Genomic DNA, 26,294 nt, shown 5'->3' with positions numbered 1-26,294 from the left:
ATATGTTTATGAATGTATATGTTTATAAATGTATATGTTTATGAATGTAAATTTGTACATGTGTATACATATTTACATTTGTACATGTATTTTTGCGCGCGTAGACCGGAGTTAACATTCACGATTGCCAATGGCTTATACAAATATTTGATTATTTAATAATAGTGAAAAAATGAAATACTTAAATTAGAACTTCTTAATTACTGTTATTTAAAATGAACCTGCATTTGTAACCTTATATATTTATATATACAATAGTTTTTATTTTTACCTTCTTTTTTTATCATTTTTATATTCTATTTTTTTATGCAGATGTAACACTTATAAAACGTCAATTGTATTCACGCTTACAACTTTTTATGTTGTCCAGTTTTACGGAGTTTGTGATTAATTTAATTTTTAATTTGCCTCTAATGTTTATTTTATTATAGTTTATTTTTAATTTTTTTTTTTTTTTTTTCTTCCTTTTTTCTTTTTCTTTTCTTTCTTAGAAATATCTACATCATATAACAATATGTCAATTGTTTATCTACCAACAATTTTTTGTCTGAACTTGTATTAATTTGTTATGATGTGTCTATATACCAATTTTTAAGTTTGTTTATGAGTTTCCTCTTAGTTTTATAAATATTATTAACATTTCTTATTTTTTTTTTTTTTTTTTTTTTTTTTTTGTTTATGTATGATCATTTTATTAATTTGACTAATACATTTATTGATTCCATTTGCTTATCTGCATATATGTAGAAATCATATCCTGAGGAGGATAAAATAGAAAGAAAAAAATATACACATCTACGTATACATATATACATGCAAATTCGCCCATATCCACATACGCATGCATGATTATATCTAAAATAAAATAATTCTAACTATTAAAATATACTGAATGAGAAAGGAAAGTAAGCAAGTACATTACAAAGAATCGAAAGGGGTAGTAATACAACACAGAAATATATTGTTAAAGAGTACAAATACAGAAGCACTCTATGGACACTTGATTACAGCATCAAAATACAAAAAAGAGTACAAGAGTTATGCTAATATTTTGGTTGAATGTTAAATAATTAAAAGTTGTAATATACATATATTCATGAGTCAGAAAAATTACAGAAATAAGGTACAGCAGAAGCAGAAGTTACAGTAATAAATGCGCATATATGTATGTAATTATTTATATATGTAATTGTTTATGTACATATATATGTGCGTGTATGCGCGTAAGTATTTAGAAAGGTGCCCATATATAACGGAAGAATTTATTTAATAGAATAAGTATAAATATATATATATATATATATGTGAATGCATATGCGTCTGTTCGCACATCATTACAGGTATTACGCAATTCAAAAACGTTTGCAGCGGTAGACGACTGGACAGTCCGTTAGTGCTAACAATATAGAGAACACTTCTTGCAGCAAAAAAAAAAAAAAAAAAAAAAAAAAAAAAGAAAGGAAAAAAAAATATGGATTTTTCAAACAAAAAAAGTGTTAAAACGTTAAACAATAACAGTTACAATAATCACAATAATATCAACAACAATACTATTAGTATAAATAATAGTACCAATAACAATAATATTAATAATATTAGTAACAACAATGGTATTAACAACATCATGAATAACAATGGTAAAGAAAGCGACGAACATGCGGAAAAACTTTACAAAAAAAATCACATAAAAAATAGGAAAACCGATGAAATAAAGATAGGCTCTAACTTGTCGAGCAACAATGACGTTTTGCAGTTACCAAGTGTGTTACATAATCAGATAAGAATAATAAGAACAAATGATAGTTGTTTTAAAGATTATATAGTGTTAAGTAATTTAGGGAAAGGGACATATGCACAGGTATGGAAAGTAAAGCATAAAATAACAAATGAAATTTTCGCAGCTAAATTATTACAACCAAATCAATTCCCACAAGAATCATTTAATAGAATAGTAGAAATGTTTACAAAAGAGATAATTAACTTATCCATATGCCAATGTCCAGGTGTAATAAAATTACATAAAGTGATAGGAGGAAAAGAGGGATGGATACTTATACAAGATTATGCGAATGATGGTACATTATGGAAAGAAAATTTGTCCAGTAATATGAGTGAAGCCTTTTTATATTTTATACAACTACTACAAGGAATGTGGTTTATTCAAGATATGAATATAGTTCATAGAGACTTGAAACCAACAAATATTTTAAGATATGATAATAAAAGAATTGTTATAGCAGATTTTGGATGGTCTGAACATATTGATTCTTGTAATTTACATCCAACAGAATGGCCAGGAACTTTAGAAATTAATCCTCCTGAAGTGTTAAGAAATACAGGTCCTATGACTGAAAAAATTGATAATTATGCTCTTGGTATGAATATGATTTTATTTATATCTGGTAGATTTGTATGTAGACAAAAAGGTATAGAATGTTCGAAAATTGCACAAACTATTTTAAAAACAGTGCATAATTTAAGACATTCTAAACCTCCTAGTAGATTTAGAGAAAACTTAAAAGCATGGGATTTATTTGTTAAATTAACTTCATCAAATCCTAGTGGACGATTAAGTTTACAGAATGTGTTGGACCATCCTTGGGTCACTGAAATGTTAAATAATTTTAGTTTGCAAAATTCGAAATTTTTATGGCATGAAAAGGTAAAAAGTAGGTGGATTTACTTGCTATCAAATAATTGGAATTTTTTTAAAAATATCTCTTCTATTTCTAATGGTAAAATTAACAGAATTAATGAGCTCGATAGGGAGGGCATTGCTGCATCTAAAATGAGTAGTAGCGTTAATGGAGTAGCTACCTATGGTATAGATAACAGTGAAAGTGAATGTGGGAATGGAAGTGGAAGTGGTAACGGTGGAATTATTAACAATGGGATAGGCAATCATGGGCTAGGAAATCATGGGATAGGAAATCATGGGATAGGAAATCACAGCATAAATAACTGCGGAAGTGGTAACCAAAACAAAGCAACTGTAGTTACAGGTGTAGATTATCAAAAGGACAAAAACAGCAAATATACGCATTCTTGTCTAAAAAACGACTATGAAATTCTTTATTATATGATGAAGAACAATTTTAAAAATAGAATTAACTGCTGCTCCATGAAAAAAAACGATCCGCCTATTAGCAAAAGTAATGACATGAAAGCTACTCAGGGTAGAGATAGCAGTGGTGCACTAAAACAAAACCATATCAATGATGACGATCGTAATAATGGCCGAAGTAATGGTCGCAGTGATACAGGCTATAATATGTGTTGTAGTAATAATTCCAATAGCGTGCTTCCCAAGTTTGGAATTATCACTAGCCCGAACGACGGAGAAGCAAAAAAGGAAATTTTTATTATTAATGATAATTTTGAAAATGTTAAGGATAAATGCTGTAGAAAGAAGGGAGAAAAAATCGTTATGAATAAAAACGACGCTATTATTATAAATGATGAGGATGATGTTATTAATATAAGTAGAAAATATGGGCGTAAAAAGAAAAACGGAAACTTGCTAAGCGGTAAAAAGGACGAAACAAAAAATATTAACTTTTTAGATATTAACAAAAATAAAGATTTTTATACTGATCTAGGGGAAAATAAGGACAAAAATGAGGAGTCTGATTGGGGTAAGGAACAAGGGGGTAAAAATTGTGTTATTATGGATAGGGTGGAGGGGGTGAAAGATCCGGTAGAGGTGGAAGTTGTAGAAGATGACTATAACGATGATAATGATAACGACAATGACGACAATGACGACGATGATGATAATGATGATAATGATGAGGATGACGATGAAGAAGAAGATGAAGATGATGACGAAGATGATAATGACGAAGACGATAACGACAATGATGGTAATGACGAGAATGATGAGGACGACGATGATGACAGTAGTAACAAAGAAGAGCATAACAACGATCAGACCTTAGATAACAAGAATAATCATAGTATTTACGTAAAAGATAACAAAAATGTTAACAGCAAAAAAAAAAATGACGACGTTAAGAATATTCGAGATAAATATTACAGTACTCGTGTGACAAACAATTTTGTGAATTATAACGAAAAAAAAAAAAAAAATGTACATCTTTTTAAAAATATTGAAAATATTAACCATTTATTGAAGAAAGAATTAACAATTAAAACTGATAGAAACAAAGGTATTAACAACACTAAAGAGCTAAATACTTTTACAAAAAAAGACTTACATGCTTCAGTTAATAAGGTAGAAACAGAGGAATACTTTCGAAAATGTAAAAATGAAATTGATAATAAGATGAACAAGTTATTTGGAACAGAAAAAGATCAAGAACAAAAGAAACAAACGCAGTTGTCACTGAATAACGTGGAGGTGAATTACTTAGAAAACATTGAAGATACCTTTCTTAATTTTAGTGAGTCCAGAAATTTAAGTATGCCCAAGGATCTAATGAGGAACAGCCTAATAGAGAAAATAAATTGGATGGACACAACAAACAAAGTTGGACAAATGAACGAAATTGGTCAAAATGAAAAAATTGGAAAAATTAGTGATATTGGCAAAATTAACCAAATAGGTGAAGTATACAAAACGAACGTTCACGAGAAAGATCCTCACACGAGTAGTACAGTGAAGCAAAGAAAGAACTTAACCAGAGGGAAAAGTGAAGGGTATAATGAAGGGAAGAATATAGGACAGAATGAAGAGAAGAGTGTAGGGCAGGATGGAGGGAAAAATAAGGGGAAAAGTGAACAGTATGGAGAAATGCACATTGAACAACCGAGTGACGATGAAGGTGAGGAGGAAAATTATATTAAAATATATACCAAGAACTTTAACATTAACGAAAAGTTAGTTCAAAATAAAAAGTCCAATAAGCAGAAGGACTCCTTTTCAGACGAAATACATTCGTTATTAGAAAATTCGAAAGAGTTAAAAAAAAAGTTAAAGAAGAATTTAAATAATTTGTATGAAATGAGTTTAAGTGAGATGAAAGGAAAGACCGTTGGTATTTGTAATAGTGGATATTGTAACCACTGTGGAAGTGGCAACAGCATTGGAAGCAGTAACAACAGAGAAATCGTTAACAGTAGCAACTGTAATGTAGTGGAGGAGAATCAGAAACACAGATATGAAGAACTTCTCATCAAGCAAAGTGGTGCCATTCATAATATCAACTTAAATATGGATAAATTTCCAATATACATAAACAATCAAAAAGGAAAGCATTCTGTTAGTAGTTTGGAAAATTCTTTGGACATAAAATTAAAGGAAAAAATTGAGAACAAAATAAATAAAAAGAAAGGAAAACTATATTTTGATAACTCACTTACATATAAAAAAAAGACTAACCCTTCCTGTTTATCTGCATATAATGAAGTTGATAAAACCGATATCCATCACAAATTAGAAGCCAATACCAGTAATGATGAAAATACTTTGTTAAAAACTATAAATAAAGAATGTACTTTTTTACGAGGTGAAACGAAAGTTGCACAAGGGGTAGGGGATGGCAACAATGATGATGATAATGATGATGGTAATGATGATAATAGCAAGTTGAACACCTTGGCAAACACAGATATGTATGATGACCATCTTCATAGACCTAATACAAATAAAAACAGAGAATCTTTGGATTTTGTCACCATTCATCCGAAGACTTATATCAACAAAAATGATAAGAATGATGATCTAGCTAGCTGTTCTAACCTCCAAAATTTTGATGATGTTTACAAATATGTATTAGAAAATGGATCTAAAAAAAATTACTGCAAAAATTACATCAATAATACAGAGCTCTATCAAGATAATACAATAAATGACCATATTAATAATAGAAAAGAGGAAATAATGAAAGATAAATTTATGAATAAAAAGAAAAATTATTTACTTGACCAGAAAGATAGTGTAAACCTGAAAACGAAAATAACAAATAAAGCGTTTAATCATGTTGGAAATATTTTCCTTAATTATAAAATGGGTATACTTAACAATAATGAGGTAAAAGAGTATATAAGGAAGAATCTAAAAGGTGAGGATAGGAAGATTGCCAAATGTAGTAAGAATACTAAAGATAGAAACAATGATATAGGCCAACATGTCAATAAAATTTTAATAAATAGTAGAATCGGAACAAAAATACATTCAAATAACATTAACAATAACAAGAGTATTAATTACGGAAATAGAGGAACTACGAAATATGATATCTGTGATTATAAATTTTCAGTATTGACCAAAAAAACATCTCCGAGTGAAAATTATGTCGTCAGTGATATGGAAAAAGAGGGTGTTAGTAATGACCATTCGGAAAAAATAAATATCTCGTACAAGAAGTGCATTAATGATGAAAAGAGCAGCAATAAGGATAATAACAATAATGATAATTGCAGTAATAACAGCAATGGTTTCTGTAGTATTAGCAGAAATGGTAAATGCAATGGCAAATGCAATGACAAATGCAATGGTAAATGCAATGGCAAATGCAATGGCAAATGCAATGACAAATGCAATGGCAAATGCAATGACAAATGCAATGACAAATGCAATGGTAAATGCATTGGCAAATGCAATGGTAAATGCAATGGTAAATGCATTAGTAACAGCAACAGCAACAGTAACAGCAACAGCAACAGCAACAGCAACAGCAACAGTAACAGCAACAGTAACAGCAACAGCAACAGCAACAGTAACAGCAACAGCAACTATAATGGCAGTGGTAAGAAGAATGAGAGCATCCGGGATGCGTGCAAGAGTGAAAATTCAAAAAAGTTTATAGATCTGTTAAATACATATGAAAAGAATAGAGACTCGTTAAGAGATCGCCCCTTATACTACCATCTGAATAATAGTAATAACACCCATTCGGACACAAACGATGTTATTATTAACAACTTTATGAACAACACAAGGGGGGGTAATAGTGGTACTAACGATATTGGCAGTGGAAATAGTGGAATCAGTATTGGAAATAAAGGATTCAGTAAAGGTAATAACAGAATCACTAGCGGTAGTGTTCATAGTAATGGTACAGACATTTCAAACTTAAAATACTTCGACAAAATGGACCGTGACAAAGCAAACTACAACGCAAAACAAAATGTATTTATTAATAAAAAAAAATGTTTAACCAATGAATCATATGTAGGAAGTTCATTAAGATTAAGTGAATTATACAATGACAATAGGGAAAAGGTTGTCACCTCGTCCTATGTTGCTACTTGTGATACCAGCAATGAGGAAAACATCAACAATGTAAGCAGTACGGTTGGAAGCAGACATAACAGTAGCAGTAATAATAGTAGTAAAAATGACAAATGTAGTTATACCAATCGCAGTAATAATGAAAATAGCTTCACTAACAGTAGATGTAGGAGCTATGGAAAGGATGAAAATACGAAATTTATAAAATGCGTAAAGTCGTTTAACGATTTAAACAATGAAAGGAAAAAAAATACAATAGAAAAAAATATAATAAATCTCACAAATCCTTTTCTAAAGTTGAAAGAAAAATTCGAGAATAAAAATGGCATACTTGAAAACTGTACTTCCAAAGAGAAATTATTAAAAAGTAAAAAGCTGTTAAGGTGTATGAACAGTGATGAAGATTCAATGAATGTACATCTGGTAAATAATCAAAGGAACCAAGATGTCTTTTTGCATCTCAATAGAGCGGAGCAAAAACTATTTAATGAAGAGAAAAATGAATACGCTGTAAGTACCCACACGTGTTTAGAAAAGAACAGTAATTGCTGCACTAATACGAATGATAGCGACGATAGGAACAGTACTGGTAATACTGATTTAAGTGGTAACACAAACAATAACAGTAGTAGTAACAGTTATAATAAGGCAAATGTCATTCACATTATGAATAATAATATTAATAATTACGCAAAATTGTTAATTCCATTAGATGGGAATGTTAAGGAAAATTTTATAAAAACGTCTAGTTCTACTACGTATGATTATAGCGATTTTGATCTACACTATTACTCCTCTAATAAGGATAACATTGTCGACTCTTTTAATACAGAATATAGATTAACTTCACGAGATAAAAGTACATTACAAAGGCATCGAAAACAAGAAAAAACTAGGTATATCCAGACTAGTGCTAAATTTCAGTTAACGAATTAGTATTTTTAAAAAGAGGTTACGAGGAGGAGAGGACAAAAAAAAAAAAAAAAAAAAAAAAAAAAAAAAAAAAAAGCAAAAGCAAGAAAAAGCAAAAGCAAAAGCAAAAGAAAAAGAAAAAGCAAAAGCAAAAGCAAAAGCAAAAGAAAAAGCAAAAGCAAAAGAAAAAGCAAAAGCAAAAGCAAAAGCAAATGCTAATGCTAATGCTAATGCAACTACAAAGACGGAGTGACGATTGTACCTACTGAAGAGCTACGTATGAATACATGCACAACGTTGGAATAATTAGCGTTATTCATTTATTTACCTCTTTTCCTTTTTCCATACTCGTTGATTTATATTGTGTCTTTCATATTGCTAGAAGAGTGTTCAAACGACGTGTTCAAAATAAAAGGGGAAAACAAATAAACTTACATACGTAGATACATACATGTGTACATATATCCAAACATATATATATGTACATACATACACACATATTTGTATGTATGTACGTATATATGTAGTTACCCCTTTGAACGGAAATGCAAACAACTGTACATATAGCGTTTTTCCCGACCTTTCACATCGTATACATACCTACGCATCTTTATTCAAATAAATGGTGATACTAATAGCTGAAACATAAAACACTTAGAAGATGATACAATCAGAAATAAGATAAGGAAAAAAGGATATGTTTTTTTAATTTACCTTTTTTCTATTACAATATGTTCTTCATTTTTCATGTGTGTGTACCGTTACAGCAGCGTTGAAGTGGAAAATAATAAATGAATATCATATATGTAAGTATATATATGAGTGTTTTGGTGGGCGGATGTGTGTACGTATGGTTGTGTACGTTTGTGTGTATGTATATTTACGCGCGCAGACCAGTAACCTCTTTGTAATAAATTTTTTTTTAAATGTTTCTTTTTTTTCTTTTTTTCATTTTTTCTTTTTTACTTTTTTTCCTTTTTTCTTTTTTTCTTTTTTTCTTTTTTTCTTTTTTTTTCTTTTTTTTTTTTTTTTTCTTTTTTTCTTTTTTTCTTTTTTTTTTTTTTTTTTTTTTTTTTTTTTTTTTTCTTTTTTTTTCTTTTTTTTTCTTTTTTTTCATTTTTTTTTTTTTTTTCTTTTTTTTTCAAATTTGTTTGCTTAATGAACTGTTTCTACTCAAATATAGCAAAAAAAAAAAAAATTTTAATGGGTATTTTATTATTTTATGGATAAATATTATTTGAAAATAAACATTACACAAATTTATTTCAGTTGAGCCATCTCACAATTAATATGATTTGTTTTTTAAATTTATGCATAAATTATATTATGTGTATGTGTACCATATTAACTTAAAAAATGTGAAGGATTCGCTTTGCTAGTTCGTAGGTAATCTGATTTTCCTATGTGCGCAGAATGAAAAATATGTTAAATAAATTTTTGGCTACATGTTTGCCTAAATTTTTACTTTTTTTTATTTATTTATTTTTTTCCCCTATTCGTTCCATCTTAAAAATACAGTACTAAACAAACAAGACTAGTTCTATTTAAATTGACTAAATGTGTTTTCTGTGTAGCTCTTTTATAGATAAAAAGATGAGGAAGAACAAAAAAACTTGTATGCCACAATGTGTAGTATCTGTTAATTTTGCTTACGGTGCATACATATGCCCATATGAGTAAATGTACACAAATATACACAACTATATGCACATACACACACGTACATATACACGCATACACATATATGCACACCTTTAGTCACTTATTTGTTAAGTGACTATGTATAAATTATGGACTAATTGGTCCATTCAGTTTAGTCATTTATTTGTTAAGTGACTATGTATAAATTATGGACTAATTGGCCCATTCAGCACAACGGTAAACGGATTCCTTATGCGATGATAACTTCGTTATGTTTATTTGATAACAGGGGAGAAAAAAAATATAACACATTTTTTTTAAAATAAAAATTAAAAAAATTGAATGGCCCTCTAAACTTTCCAGTTATGTATTTATACAATTTTTCTGCATCTCTTATTTTATTAACGTTCTTCTAACACTGTAGTGATATCATCTTATTTTATCCAATACATTTTAAGGTAAAATTATGTATGTGAAACTATATTCTTAAATTTTAAATTATTACGAATTGTTCAAACGATGAGGAAAGAAAAAAAGAAAAGAAAAATATGGGAGTTACAATAAAGTTCTTACAAAATTATTAATTTTTATAGTAAGAGAAAACATCCAACACGTTCTTATATATATATATATATATATATATATATAATATACATGTGTACTTATGTATGCATTTATGTATACGCGTACAATTTATATGTGTATCATAATTGTGTACGTGAAAATTACGCGAAGAATAATAAAAAGGGGAAAAATAAAAAGAAAAAATAAGATGGAAAAATAAAATGTAAAAATAAAATGGAAAAATGAAAAAAATAAATAAATAAACATAAACTTATATATATATATATATATATATATATGTGCATATATATTTATTATAAACACTACAAAAGATACGCTTCGTAAGACGATGTTTGTAAATGCGCCAAATGAACTCACAAAAAACAGTACTAAAAAGAGGAGTGTAAAAAGCATTTGTACATATATCCACATGTACATATATGCAAATGTAAGTGTATACATATATATATGCATATACGTTTGTTCGTATGAAGGTCAGGTTATAGTAAGCAAAAAGGAAAATCCGATAAAACCAACATTGCCAATTTGCATACATTTAATGCGTATAAATCTTAAGGTTAATCAATTTTACTAATCAAAAAAAAAAAATAAAAAAAAAATATTAAACCATATTTTAACCGTACTAAACCATATTAAACAATATTCGTAGCTTAAAAATTAAAAAAAAATGATAAATTCGTAGTAATAATTAAAGAACTGCTGAACGCGTTTTATAAAGATAATGCTAGAACGTTATTAAATTAATAGTTTAGAAAACATGTTTACGATTAAACGTAAAAAAAAAGAATTTTCCACTGATGAAAAGTATATATTAAATAGGAATAATGCATTTTATGTGAATGACGAGTAATCATAAGTGCATGTATGGGCTGATACATGAACGTACTAATGTATTAATGTACAAACGTATGAATATATATGCATATATATATATGTGCATATATGTACATAACGCTGTATATGTGTACATGCGAACAAGCAAATTTAAAAGCACATTATGTATACCTTTACGTAGTTGAAAGAAAGTAAAAAAAAAAAAAAAAAAAGATAAAAAAGCATAGCTCCCCCGAAGTGCATAATACAAACTGCACGCAAAGGGAATACCCTCCATCGCGGTTGTTCTTTGGTTTTAACATATAAATGCTTCTTTTTTTTTTCTTTTGTTATCATTTGATGTATTTTTTTATCACATAAATAAATACACATACATGAATTTACATACATATACGTACATATACATACATGTACATATATATATATATATATATACATACTAGTACATACATATATATATGAACCTTGTTTGTCATCGGCACTGTGCATATATTTGTATGCAACGAGGATAAAGTACCATAATACCTCCTGAGTAGCCCGGTGCGTTTCAAATTACTCCCTATTCGTGGTAAATTTTTGCAAAAAGAATAGCTAATAAATGTATAATTGTAAGCATAAACGCTCCCCTAAACACGCGCGCTTGTTATAGCACATGCATATGTGAGTGCTGCAGTGCGCTAGTGAGGGAACATGTATTTAGGTTTATGTATCCCCACATCCATATACACAAACATGCTCACACATAATATATACAGACATTTACAGACATGTACAAACATGCATATACATATATACACACATGTATAGACATTTACAGACATGTACAAACATGCATATACATATATACACACATGTATAGACTTTTACAGACATGTACAAACATGCATATACATATATACACACATGTATAGACTTTTACAGACATGTACAAACATGCAAATACATATATACACACATGTATAGACTTTTACAGACATGTACAAACATGCAAATACATATATACACACATGTATAGACTTTTACAGACATGTACAAACATGCATATACATATATAAACTTATGTACATACATGTGCCTCTTTTCCACCCCGTTTACAGTTTCAAAAGGTCAGCTCGAACTATCGAATTAGTGCAAAAATGCTAAAACCACTTATCATGAAAGAAAAATTGCAAAGGAATTTGTTAAAAGACTCAAAATATGAAGATGATAAATCATTTTTGAATCCCCATGAAGGGGACAAAGCGAGTATACTACAAGAAACAAGAGTTTTCTCAAGTTATCCATTAAATACACAAAAATGTTTACAAATTTTAACAAAGATATTATACTTAATAAATAAAGGTGAAGACAGTTTGACACCTCAAGAATGTACAGATATATTTTTTAGTATCACAAAATTATTTCAATCCAATAATGAGATATTAAGAAGAATGATTTATCTACTGATAAAAAATTTGCCAGTAAATGACAAGGAAATATTTATTGTCACAAGCTCATTAACAAAAGATATGAATTCTGCCAATGATTGTTATAGAGCTAATGCTATAAGGGTGTTGAGTAAAATTATTGACTATTCCATGGCAACACAAATAGAACGATATTTAAAAACAGCTATAGTTGATAAGAATCCTTTTGTTTCTTGTTCAGCATTACTTTGTGGTTTAAATTTATATGCTAACACATCTTGTGATATAGTTAAAAAATGGACAAATGAAATTAGTGAATGTACTAATAGCAAAAATGCCATGATTCAGTTCCATGCCTTAACCTTACTATGCTCTATAAAATGTCAAGATAAACTTGCTTTAGAAAAAATAATTAGTACTTATGCTAAGGGATCCAATAACCCTTCCGGTTCTTTAGCTAGTTGTCTATTGATCAAATACGCATCTTATTTGATATACTGCACGGAGGTGGAGGGTGATATGGGCAATGCTAGTGGGGTGAACAACATAGGAAATGTTAGCAGTGTTGGTGCATACAGTAGCAGTAACGCTCATAATAACATCACCATGCGTAGCAGTAGTCCCATGTATAATATACATGACTACACAAAAAACAGCAAAAATCAGTTAATACACCCAACGACGAAAGTATGCTTCGATTACTTAAAAATATGTCTAAAAAGCAAAGATATAATAATTCTTTTTGAGTGTGTTAAGTGCATATTTGATTTGGCTATATATGATATTGCTGGAAGAAACACAACTACAGTATTTAATATTGATATATTGAATGAATGCATAAAAATATGTCAACTGTTTTTACTCTCTACAAAAATTGTAGATAAGTTTAGTATAATAAGACAAATAAATAAATTAGCTCACCATAGACCTCTTGTTATGTCAAAGCTTAATTCAGATATAGAAAACTTACTAGTTGATAGTAATAAAAGTATATGTGTTCTAGCATTTACTACATTATTAAAAACAGGAGATGAATCAAATATAGATAAATTACTAAATCAAATTAATAATTATATGAGTGGTGATAATAGTTTTTTTAAAATACAAATTATTGAAGAAGTAAAAAATTTATGTTTTATTTATCCTAGTAAATGTAATATTATTCTAAATTTCTTATCAAATAATATAAGAGATGAAGAATCTTATCAATTCAAATCAAATACAATTGATGCTATTATATTAATAATAAGTCAAATACCTCACTCAGAAGAAACAGCTATATTACAGCTATGTGAATTTATTGAAGATTGTGAATATAACTCTCTACTTCTTAGAGTTATAAGATTTTTACTATTACACATACCTAAAACTAGGAACCCAGCAAAATATATAAGATATATTTATAACAGACTCATTCTTGAAAATGCTACTATTCGAGTTGATGGGATGTATGCCTTATTTCATATTGCTCTAAAGTGTACTGAAAATTGTAAAGATATATTGTTTTTACTAAAATGCTTATTAGCTGATAATGATGATGAAGTCAGGGATCGAACCAACTTTTTCTATTACATGCTGAAGGAGAAAATTATAGATTTGGAGTTGGCCTCTACTACAAACGTTCATGGTGATAGCAATCTACCCGGTAGTTGTACGGATGAGCAAATAACCCCTCAAGAAAAAGAAGCAAATGCAGTAAAAGAAGCAGATGTAGATGCAGCAGAATCAGAAAATATGCAGCAAAAAGACAAACAAGCCATACCATTGATAGACGAGCTGCTATCGAACGAAGAACCCTCGAATGTAGAAGCTCTCCTCTACTACATAACCAATCACCTAGAGAACAATAAGAATGAAGAATTTCAGTACGAAAATATAAAAGACGAAATAACTAAAATGAATGATACAAATAAAGATGCTCTTTCGTCTACTCACTCAAAAAGAAAAAGCTCATACTCAGAAAATTTAAATAATACAAACACTTTAACAAAGAATCTTGAACAAACAACAGATTCAGTATATTTAGAAAATGTATCACCTTTTATAGAAAAATATAGTATGGGTAACATAAAAATTATTACAAAGTCAACTGCTTTAACAGAAAGTGAAGCAGAATACACGGTTTCTGTAAAAAAATATATATATGATAATCATGTAATACTTGAATTTCTTATTCAAAATACACTAACTGAACAAATTTTATCAAATGTAAACTTACAAATAAACACTTATGATAACAAGTGGATCATTCTTGAAAAAACAGCAATTCAAAATTTATATTATAATTCCCCCCAAAATTTATACGTCCTCCTGGGAAAAGGTTCTTGCTTTACTCAGGCAGAAATTATTAACTATAATGGAAGTAACGACAATGGCAATGATAATAACAGTAGTAATTTCAATGGCAACAACGAGCCAAACGTTTATAATGTTACTCAGATTTTTCAAATTTCTTTGCATTTTCTAACCAAAGACAACGAAATGGATGAAGGTTTTCCAGACTCATATTCTATTAACCCATTTAGTATACAAATAACAGATTTTATTAATCCCAAAATTTTAAGAAATGGTGAATTTAAACATGTATGGGAAAGTATGGACAATTTAAATTCTGAATCGGTCAGCAAATTTAGCCTAAATTTTGAAAATATCCAGCTAGCTGTGGTAGGATTATTAAATACATTAAACATGATGGCATGTGACAACACAGATATTGTAGAAAATAACTCAACAAATCATAATATGCTCCTATCAGCCAAATTTTTAAATGAATCGAATGTTTTATGTAAAGCTTCTCTAATACTGTCACAACAGTATGGATGCTTGTTGAAAATTATATGTAGATCTAAGAGTAGGCAGCTGTCAGAACATATCTTAAAATCCCTCGAATAGTTTACTTTAATTGTTATCTCTTTTAGTAAGTGGTTATATATGATGTATGAAGCCACTGGGAAAAAGTGTACGTATGAGTTTCCTTGCTCACGCATATGTACTAATGCATGAATAGATAACCCTAGGCTGACACATGTATAGTAGTTTGAATACGTGTGCATGAATATGTGTGCATGAATATGTGCACTGGTATATGCATTGGTGGGTGTGTATATATGCATGCTAACATACGTATATATATTTATAAATATAATCGTATTAATATACACACATGCTTTCTGTAATATGTACGCACTTTCTAACAACATATGACGCCAACTATTCATACCCCCTTATTAGCACAAGCATACAACAGGGACTTCTTTTTTTTTTTTTTTTTTTTTTTTTATTTGTTTTTAATTTTAAAGTTTGTAATTTCTCCATTTTAAATTTATATAAAAGAATATTGCAAAATTTTCTTGATATAATTTATATTAATGTGATAATTTTTAAAACTTGTGTAAATGACTATATTCCCGCTTAATGAAATATTATAATAAAGTTTAAAATATCTTTTAAAGAGCAATTTTATTTTTTTTTTTTTATTATTATTTCATTATACCTCTTAACTTTTTTCCTTCCTCCATATTATTAATTTTTTATTTTTGCCATGCTACATTTACGAAAGAATTCATCTTTGTTCCTTCACTTCGTAAAATATATAGTATAATACATAGACGTATATATATATATATATATATATATGTATGTATGTATGTATGTATGTATGTATGTATGTATGTATGTATGTATGTATGTTGTTATTTTATTTTTATTAAGTGCACACATAACTTTACAAAATGTGTCAAGTACTTATGTGCATGTGTATAAATAGTTATATAGAATATTTTGTTTGTTTTTCTATTTTTTTTTTTTTCCTTGATTTTTACATATTTTATTAGGCATATATGAATAGACTTACATTCTCATGTATTTCTTTGTTTTCCTTAGCACACGTATATGCAAATGTTTACTTACCCTTTTTTTTTTTTTTTTTTTTTATACCCACTTTTATTGCATTTATTTTATTTTTTTATCAGTTCCTCGAGGGAATATATTAGTCAAAACAGTCCTCATCCAATTATAATTATGACAACTTAAAACACATAGATTTGCATAAACCCAGTAGTGTTGCATTAAGAAAGAAATAAATAAGCGAAGTATTAACAAAATTAAATGAAGAAATATGTATAATGCAAATTGGAAGAAAGTAAATTCTAATTTCTTATCACATACTTATTTTCTTTTTCTTTAGCTTCAAATCTTTTGTATTAATTTTACACATGTGTATGTTTCATAAATGAGTTTAACAGATTAGCAGTAACACAATGAATCATTTTTTCAGAATTACTTGTATAACATTGTACATCACTGCGGTCTCGTTATAGTCTTGAAAGTAAAGTGCTGACTTAGTACAGGGTACCACTGCATTTTTAAGAGAAAAGAACGGTAATACTTATTTTTTATTATTATTTCTTTTTTTTTTTTTTTATGTATGTATGTATGTGTATGTGTGTGTGTGTGCAAGTGGTATCCTTATAAAACAGTTCAAATTAAGAACAAAGGGCATTGTAGAATTTGTAAAAAATAAAATTTTTAATTGGTCCTTTTTTGGTAAATGCATTGGCAGTACTACGTACGCTCAAATATACATATATATGTGTATCTATTTTATTTTATTTTATTTTATTTTATTATTTTTTTTTTTTTTTTGTGCTCAAGGGAGCACCTTAAAAAGGGTACTTAACAGTGAAATATTTTTGTTCATGCGTCCATCTATGCACTACAAACTAGCTCATTAGTGTTGTAACAAATATGAAGTTAATCATAAAAAGGATTTTTACTTTTTTATAATAAGTATATTAACATAATGTGATGGAAAAGCAAATGCTTCAGAATAAAATTGCTACACGTGTTAAGTACATTTATATATATTAGGGCATGTAAACATCTATTCGTCTGTGTATGCACACTTATATACACTAAAAAATATTACAACTGAACAGCTCTGATAAACTAAAATATATGTAAAGTGCAAACCTTCACTTCACATATATGTAAAAGTACAGATATAATTTCCCAAAAAAAATTTCGTCTTTTTTTTTCCTTCCTCATATATATTTATATACTCTGCACACATTTGTTTCAAACAAACTCCATTACGCAAAATTTGAGTTAAGACAATAAACAACTTTCATTCATTTAACAACATTCATTCATTTAACAACTTTCATTTTTAAATAAATAAATATATAAATATGTAGAAAAAAAAAAGTAGCGATTACAAGAAGCCACGAAATAGCACCAAATAAATGCAACAAAAAATATATTAAATATATTGATACTAATAAAATGAGGTCAGATAAAAACGCAAACCAAAGTAATTTTTCTACTTTTACCTGTCCTGTTCATACAATTAGAAGAAAAGAAAAAAAAAAAAAAAAAAAAAACAGAGGAAAAATACCATTTAGAATTAAATAATATAAATAAATTTATGACAAGTATTGGCAGCCTAAAAAACAAAGTGAAATCGGCAATTTCACGAACTGTATCATTGAACAAGCAAATATGTGAAAAGAACAAATATGGTGGATATATGTATAACGAGAATATGTGCAATAGAAAAGGGAAATACGTAAACAGTAAGTCAGGCGAGAAAAAAATAAATTGCAAAAGTAGTGGCATATTAATCCGACCAAGTTGTAGTAACCAAACTTATAATTTGAACACTCACAATTTTTCAGTTGAAATTGGGTATAGCAAAATAAGAAAAAAAAGAGAAAATTTTAGTGATAATATTAGTAGTAATATAAAGGATAATATATATAATTTTAATAGCAATAACATTAATAATACTCGTAATATTAATAATAACAATAATTTCAATGGTAATAGTGATAATAACGAACGAGGAAAAAGCAAAAGAGACGATATTCACTCAAGCATGATACACTTCTCACGAGAAAATCCCTCTTCCGAAAATGCATTCAATAAGAAGAATAAATTCCTTAAAACGAAGTGTATTTTAAAAAAAATAAACGGGGAAATAAAAGAATTAAACGTGAAAGATATAAAAACAAAATTACCTAACTATGTGCCTTATCATCAGAAAACAGACAGCGTTACAACGTCTGTTTTCAAAAATAAAAAGACTTTTTCTTCTACACCCACTACTATAGAAAGTATAACTAACCTACCTATCGTGTACGATAATGTCCACATGAACACAGACTTAGTAAAAAAATGCAGACAAGCTTCACAAAATAAACTCTCCATTCTGAGGTAGGAAAAAAATAGAAATATACATACGCACACCCATATATATACATATATATGTATATATATATATGTGTGTACATGTAGATTCTCCCATTTTGCATTGGTTTTGTTTATTCCACTAATATCCTTTTTTCTGCACGCATGAAAGAGGTTTTTCCTCAAATGTTAAAAAATATTTTCCCTGTATTACTACTTTTTCATTTTTGAAGCAAAAAAAAACAAAAAAAACAAAAACTCTACTATAGTACATCATTAAGGGTACATGTATAATGATATTTCTGAATGTTCATTCAAATGGTGAATATCTGTATTGTAGCACTTTTTTGACCTATTTCTGTTCATAATATCGTTGCACCATCTCTTTGTAACAGTGGATATGGGGTATGTACAAACTTATATACAAATGAACATGCATACGTATATACATATATGTATGTGAGTGATTTTTCATTTTCCGCTATTTTAAACAGAAATTGTAACTGGAGCAATAAAATCCTTTCAAAAATCAAACTACCAGTTGGAAAAAACCTTAACAGTCAATCAGTTACAAATACAAGTAAATTACAATAATGCACTTTGGAGTAATTGCTTGTATACATATACATACGTACATATACATATATATATATATATATATATATATATATATATATATATATATATATATATATAATATCGCCTACATTTTTACGTCATTTTTTTATTTTATTTTTTAAGGGCTAAAACGTGGGGAGTTTCAAAATTCATACAATGAATATTTACAAAATATATCAGGACCAACTTTTAACCCGTTATCAAATAACGTGAGAAGTGTAAGTTGTCATCATATTAGTTATTGTAACGATAATAACAAAGAGCAAAATACTATTAGATCGGTCTCACAAAAACTAATATTTTGTAATACCGAAGTAGTCTATGATACACCAGTAGGGGAAGCAAAGTTTCGTGGTTTTCAAGATGACCTTATCAAACTTGAGTCTGTTCAGGTAACTATGATAAAAGAAAAAAAAAAAAAAAAAATTTGAAAAATTAACAGCGAAAAAGTGAAGTGTAAATTGTACATTCTTGGCCTTTTATCTAGTTTATTTTTTTTTTCATTATCAAACCACTTTTTGTGCATTATTAAATCGCTTTTTGGTGCAATTTCAAACCACTTTTTCGAATTTTTCGAACTCACGCAGTTTACCCATTCTTTTTCTCACAACAGAAAAAAGATGCTTTGTTGTTTCATTCATCTCAAGTCAAGCTCGTCAAAAGTGTTGTAACTCCTGATATGGATTCATTAAAAGAGAATTTAACAGGGATGGTTTTAAAGCACTCAAAAAATATGATCTTGAGCAAGTTAAAAAGTAAGTTACTATCTTCTAACAGAAAACCGATTCATATTATGACCTTTTATATTTACTATTCATTACTTTTATATATCTATAACTATATATATATGTTTAATTATTTATTTTTCTTATTTTTTATTCTTTTTTTATAGGCATAAAAAATAATAACCACAATAATTTTCAATATAGGCATAATTCCTCAACAAGAAAAAGCATCTTAAAAAATAAGGCAAAAATTTCCAAATGGAATTCTACAAACAGTAGAGGAAACAGTGAGTCTCACCTTAGCGACAGAGTCGAAAAGGAAGAAGTATGTTCATATGATCACCCCTATTCGCTAGAGGATTATAATGAAAAATTAAATAATTCTAAAAAATTATCATGTAATGAAGGTGTACCTTTATTCGGGAATAGTGCACAGGATGTAACAGTTGAGAGAGTAAGCTTTTTACTTTATTTTGTTCCATTTTGCTCCATTTTGCTCCATTTTGTTCCATTTTGTTCCATTTTGTTCCATTCTCTTCTATTTTATTTTCAAGCATATATTTTATTCTTACGGGAACAGTCCTGTTTGATCAAGCCCGCATACACATCATATGTATATGTAGGCATATATATGTACATAAGCATATGTATTCATACTTTCCTGAGTACAATCTGTTACATATTTTCAAATAATCCCTCACTTTTTTCCCCAATTCAGTTTTTTAGGAAAGCATTTTTCATTTTATAATTTAATATTTTTTAATATATTTTTTTATTTTATATTTTTTAATTTCTTTTTTAATTTCTTTTTTAATTTCTTTTTTAATTTCTTTTTTAATTTATTTTTTAATTTTTGTTTTTTAATTTTTTTATATTTTTTTTATATCTTTTCCCCCTTTTTTTTTACAGCTTCTAGCAGAAAAACCAAAAATAAAATCAATTCAAAAAAAAAAATGTATCGAAAAAATAAGTTGCTACAAGGTAATACACAAAAGTGATGATTTCATAAGCATATATAAAAACGAAGGTGAGAGAACGAGGAATGAACCATGTATCGATGTGTCTAGTCTGTTGTGCAAACCAGGATATGTAGGAAATTATTTATGTGAGTCAAATTCAACAAAGAATTATTGTCATGCTATGGAAGAGGATGACGAGATTGCAAGTAGGAATGAAGAAGAAGGGGTTAATATGAACACACTGTACAAGATGAAAAAAAAAAAAAAAAATTACAATAACAACAACAATAATAGTAACAGTAATAATAAGAAGAAAAATAACAGTAACAAAAGTGATAACAATAATAGCAGTAACAAAAGTGACAACAATAATAACAGTGAAGTTGATAATAATTTAACGTCTACTAATAACTACGAGTTGAATGAGAAATTACAAATAGATGAATATGGACATATACAAGAGGAGTATAATACACAGTACAATTTTGAAAATGATGAAATTTTATACCATCTAAGAAAAGCTGTAATATGTTCACCTACACTTAATCTTGACTTACAGTATATTACACTTTTCGATGAAATACTATAAAAACACAAAAACGTAGGTGATAAAAGCAAATTTCTTTCCATAGTCGTCTAAATGTTGGGGCGGGGGGCACCAAATGGATTAAAAGTAGTTATAACAGAAATGTTGAAAAAAAATACTGCTACTACTACTACTACTACTACTACTACTACTACTACTACTACTACTACTACTACTACTACTACTACTACTACTACTACTACTACTACTACGGTTACTTCCAATAATAATAATAATATTTTTAAAATTAGCTAAAAACAAATTCAAAATAAATGTTGTTAATGTAACTACCAAAATTCCTCTAGCGCGCTTATGTTGAGAAATAGTTCCTTTGATGATACCATTACACTTTCCACAAAATAATGCCAACAATTAGTATATTAACAATTTTATAAATAATTACATTTGACACGATGCGGTTGTATGTTCCAACAAAAAAAAACAAAAAAAAATTAATTAAAATACTATTCTTAATACTGTAAAGTTTAAATTTCATTTTTTTTTTTTTTTTTTTTTCTTTTTTTATTCTTGCTTAGGTAACAATTTTACAGTATCAATGATACACATTATTAAGCATTTCCATTTTTGGTTTATCAAATTTAATTTTAAATGTAGATATATATGTTTATATATATGCATATATATATGACTTTTTCTTTTCTTTAACATTTTTTTCATTTTTCATTTTATATTATAATGCAAGAAAAAAAATACAGTATAATTCTTCTATAATATAACTTACGTATTTTATTACACCTTTTTATGTTACAATATTGTGTACATTTTATTCCCCATGCATGTACATGAAATAGAAATTAAAGTATAACAGCTTTATATTATTATGAATAGCTAAATTGAATGGAAAAAAGAAAAAAAAAAAAAAAAGTTAATAAAAAAGTGAATAGAAAAATGTACAGAAAAATGTACAGAAAAATGTACAGAAAAATGTACAGAAAAATGTACAGAAAAATGTACAGTAAAATGAACGGAAAAAGAAGAGGGACAAAGTGGAAAAGCAAAATGCAATCAAAAAGAGAAGAACTAAAACAAACACAATTACTCATACACAAAACAAATATTGCTGTATAAAAATATTATGTTTTAATTATTTTATCTTCCTTTATAAGTTGTAAACAAAAACAAGATTAAACATTTTAAAAAGTACAACAAAAAAAAAAGCTGTTTTTTTCTTATGAGAACTTAATTTTATTATACACTGCAAATTATAGTTTCTTTTTTTTTTTTTATTTTTATTTTATTTTATTTTTTTTTTTTTTTCTAAATATTCTTATATTTTAAACATTTATAAATAATTATTGTACATTTTATAACATTTTATTGATTATATATAATATTATACCTATACCCACAATGTTAAAAAATATTTATATATAATATATATATATAATATATATATATTTATATAAGTATAACAACATTGTAATTTTTTAAACAATTTTGAGAGATTTATATTAACCTGAACAACTCATGTGCACATGTTCTTTTGGTTGTTTTTAATATTATATACGTAACATTGCAAAATTCAAAAAAAAAAAAATAATAATAAAATTTAATAAAAATTAATAAAATATAACAAAAATGAAATGTAATGAAAAGTAAAATGTAATGAAAAGTAAAATGTAATGAAAAGTAAAATGTAATGAAAAGTAAAGTGTAATGAAAAGTAAAGTGTAATGAAAAGTAAAGTGTAATGAAAAGTAAAGTGTAATGAAAAGTAAAATGCATATATAATGGCATTTTATTGTTAATGAAATTTTTTTTTTTTAATATCCAATGTTTTTATGTTATTTGTTTTCTTTTTTTTTTTTTATGTACAATTCATGTTCATATATATAATATATTATATATACGTATTGTGTGTATATATTTTTTTATCCTTTATTTGATTGTATTAAATTTTTTTTTTTTTTTTTCTCACAAAAACGTTTGTTTATAAATATATATATATATATATATATATATATATATATATATATATATATATATAATAGTTACACTAACATTTGTATATGTATATATATATATATATAAACGTTAGTACGTTGATACACATTTATATATGTATATAAAAGTAAGTGCTTAAAATAAGTAATATATGAAAGGAAAAAAAGGTACAAATTACATGTTGTGAATATTATGGATAAAAGAAATTTTTATTTATAACTTCCAATTTTTTTTTTTTTAAACACTTTGAGAGTAAATCTTAGTTATTTACAATTTTTTTCGCATTAATAATGGATGAATTTCAGAGTAAGGGAAAACAATAGGAAAGAGAATAGAAATTATTTATATATATATAATATATATAATCCAAATATAATAAGATAAGAGGAAATAATTTCTTGCAAAAAGAACTTACGTCATGTTTATTATAAAAAATTAAGCTAAAGAATATAATGTTGAGCGTTTGTTTTTTTGTACACCATCACACATAATGTGTGTATATATAATGTGTATTCGTAGAACGTTGTGGAGGTGTCTTGCTTGCATACGTGACTGCTGAATGTTCATGCATATTTTAATTGCGTTTACTCCATATTGTTTTGTTAATCATCAATCTATTTTATTCTACAATATCTTGCAATTTTTTCCATTTTGTAGACTCAGGATTAAATAAGTATAAGCTTGTATTTTTAGGAGAAGTACAAATGAAAACGAATTATACGAAGAAAGAACAAATATAAATATAGTGTTTTATTACAATATATTATATTATTCTATATCTAAATCTATCTTATCTATTTATCTATATATATGTCTTTTTTTTTTTTTTTTTTTTTTGGTATTGACATTACGATTATTATTTATATTTTTATATCTCTTTTTACTTTGTTTAGCAAGCCGTTGGCAAAACATCCATAATTACAAGATTTATGTATGATACCTTTGATAATAATTATCAGGTATAGGGAAGAAGAAACCATAGGAAAAAAAAAAAAAAATAATAATAATAAATAAGGAAATTTTAAACATTTATTCTCATCTGTTCATATGTATATATATTTATCATCTCTTCCAATGTACACATTATTTATTATAATAGTTTACATGCTTCAAAAAAAAAAAAAAAAAAAAAAAAAAAAATCTTCCATCATCGTAATATTGTTAAAGATGAAAAAAGTTAGCTACGTAATTTTTTTTTTTTTTTTTTTTTTGTCAATGTAAAATAATTTTCCACATGCATATTATTATATATATATATATATATATATATAATGTACATATGCATAAATATGTATGCGTGGAAGAGCTTACGAATTGTAGCATTATTAACTTAAAATTTAATAATAAATACATGTGACTGTATATACTTTTTACTTTTTTTTTTTTTTTTTTTTTTATTAGTCCACCATTGGCATTGATTTTCTGAGTAAAACTTTGTATTTGGATGAAGGACCTGTACGACTGCAGCTGTGGGATACAGCAGGTCAGGAGAGATTTCGAAGTTTGATACCAAGTTATATTAGAGATTCAGCTGCAGCTATTGTTGTGTATGATATTACAAATAGACAATCATTTGAAAATACAACAAAATGGATACAAGATATTTTAAATGAAAGAGGTAAAGATGTTATAATTGCATTAGTAGGAAATAAAACAGATTTAGGTGATCTTAGAAAAGTAACATATGAAGAAGGTATGCAGAAAGCACAAGAATATAATACCATGTTTCACGAAACAAGTGCCAAAGCAGGACATAATATAAAAGTTTTATTTAAAAAAATTGCAACGAAATTACCAAATTTAGAGAATACCAATAATAATGAAACGAATGTTGTTGATATACAACTGACTAATAATTCATCTACTAATGATAAAAGTATGTTAAGCAAATGTTTATGTTAATGCGCTGACATGTTAATATGCAAATGTGTAATTATGCTAATATGTTAATATGCAAACATATATATATATATATATATATATATATATGTATGTATTTTTTTTTTTTTTATTATAGTTGTTAATTTTTTTTATAATTTATAAATTTTATTTTTCATCGAATTTTTAATAATTTTTTTATAATTAGGAATAATTTAAATTTAAAAAAAAGTAATAAAGATACATATTGTACATACAAGTGTATATATATATATATATATATATATATATATATATATATATATATATATACATATATACATATATATGTATATGTATACATTGAATAATAAAAGGATTAAGATAGCTTTATTTTAATTTCAAATGTTTTAGTTTTTTTTTTTTTTCTTTTCCCTCTTCTTCTTATTGTTAAATTTATAATATCACTTACATTATTAATTGAGATCCTCACACTTTATTCACATATGATATGGACATATTTTAAATATTTATTGGTAATTACTCTTTGCAACAAGGTATTATAAATTTTTATTATTTCAAATTTGATCCAAAAAAAAGCTTCCAGAGCATGTGATTGCTACATATTGCTACGAATTGAACTTGTTGACTTTTCACTTTATCTTTCATTTTTCTGTTTACAGTTTTATTTGTAATTAATATATTTTGGACAACTAATTTGCAGTTTTCTATATTTTCTTTTTACTTCATTATATATCATTTCATTTACTTTTTTTTTTTTTTTTTTGTTTCATGTTATTGCTAATACGTTCCTTTTTATTTTCT

General features: G+C 27.0%; 4 protein-coding genes across 4 annotated transcripts; all 4 read left to right on the top strand.

Moving 5' to 3' along the window:
* Positions 1-1,471: 1,471 nt before the first annotated feature.
* Positions 1,472-8,131, top strand: PmUG01_09054200 (serine/threonine protein kinase, putative; the record flags this gene model as incomplete). The annotated part of the gene is made up of 1 exon (XM_029005255.1): positions 1,472-8,131. The coding sequence occupies one exon, from the start codon at positions 1,472-1,474 to the stop codon at positions 8,129-8,131; it is 6,660 nt and encodes a 2,219-aa protein (XP_028861862.1).
* A 4,172-nt stretch (positions 8,132-12,303) lies between these two features.
* On the top strand, positions 12,304-15,465 carry SEC21 (coatomer subunit gamma, putative; the record flags this gene model as incomplete). Its single annotated transcript, XM_029005254.1, has 1 exon — positions 12,304-15,465. One exon carries the CDS (start codon positions 12,304-12,306, stop codon positions 15,463-15,465), a length of 3,162 nt encoding a protein of 1,053 aa, XP_028861861.1.
* Positions 15,466-17,998: 2,533 nt separating this feature from the next.
* Positions 17,999-21,650, top strand: PmUG01_09054000 (conserved Plasmodium protein, unknown function; the record flags this gene model as incomplete). The annotated part of the gene is made up of 6 exons (XM_029005253.1): positions 17,999-18,786; positions 19,254-19,339; positions 19,501-19,769; positions 19,991-20,132; positions 20,270-20,556; positions 21,012-21,650. The coding sequence occupies 6 exons, from the start codon at positions 17,999-18,001 to the stop codon at positions 21,648-21,650; spliced, it is 2,211 nt and encodes a 736-aa protein (XP_028861860.1).
* A 2,252-nt stretch (positions 21,651-23,902) lies between these two features.
* Positions 23,903-25,514, top strand: RAB6 (ras-related protein Rab-6, putative; the record flags this gene model as incomplete). The annotated part of the gene is made up of 4 exons (XM_029005252.1): positions 23,903-23,918; positions 24,270-24,310; positions 24,506-24,571; positions 25,014-25,514. 4 exons carry the CDS (start codon positions 23,903-23,905, stop codon positions 25,512-25,514), a joined length of 624 nt encoding a protein of 207 aa, XP_028861859.1.
* Positions 25,515-26,294: the final 780 nt, after the last annotated feature.

The sequence above is a fragment of the Plasmodium malariae genome (assembly GCF_900090045.1).
Source record: "Plasmodium malariae genome assembly, chromosome: 9".
NCBI lineage: Eukaryota > Apicomplexa > Aconoidasida > Haemosporida > Plasmodiidae > Plasmodium > Plasmodium malariae.
Note: the sequence above shows the minus strand (reverse complement) of the source record. Positions and strands in the feature narration are given on the sequence as shown.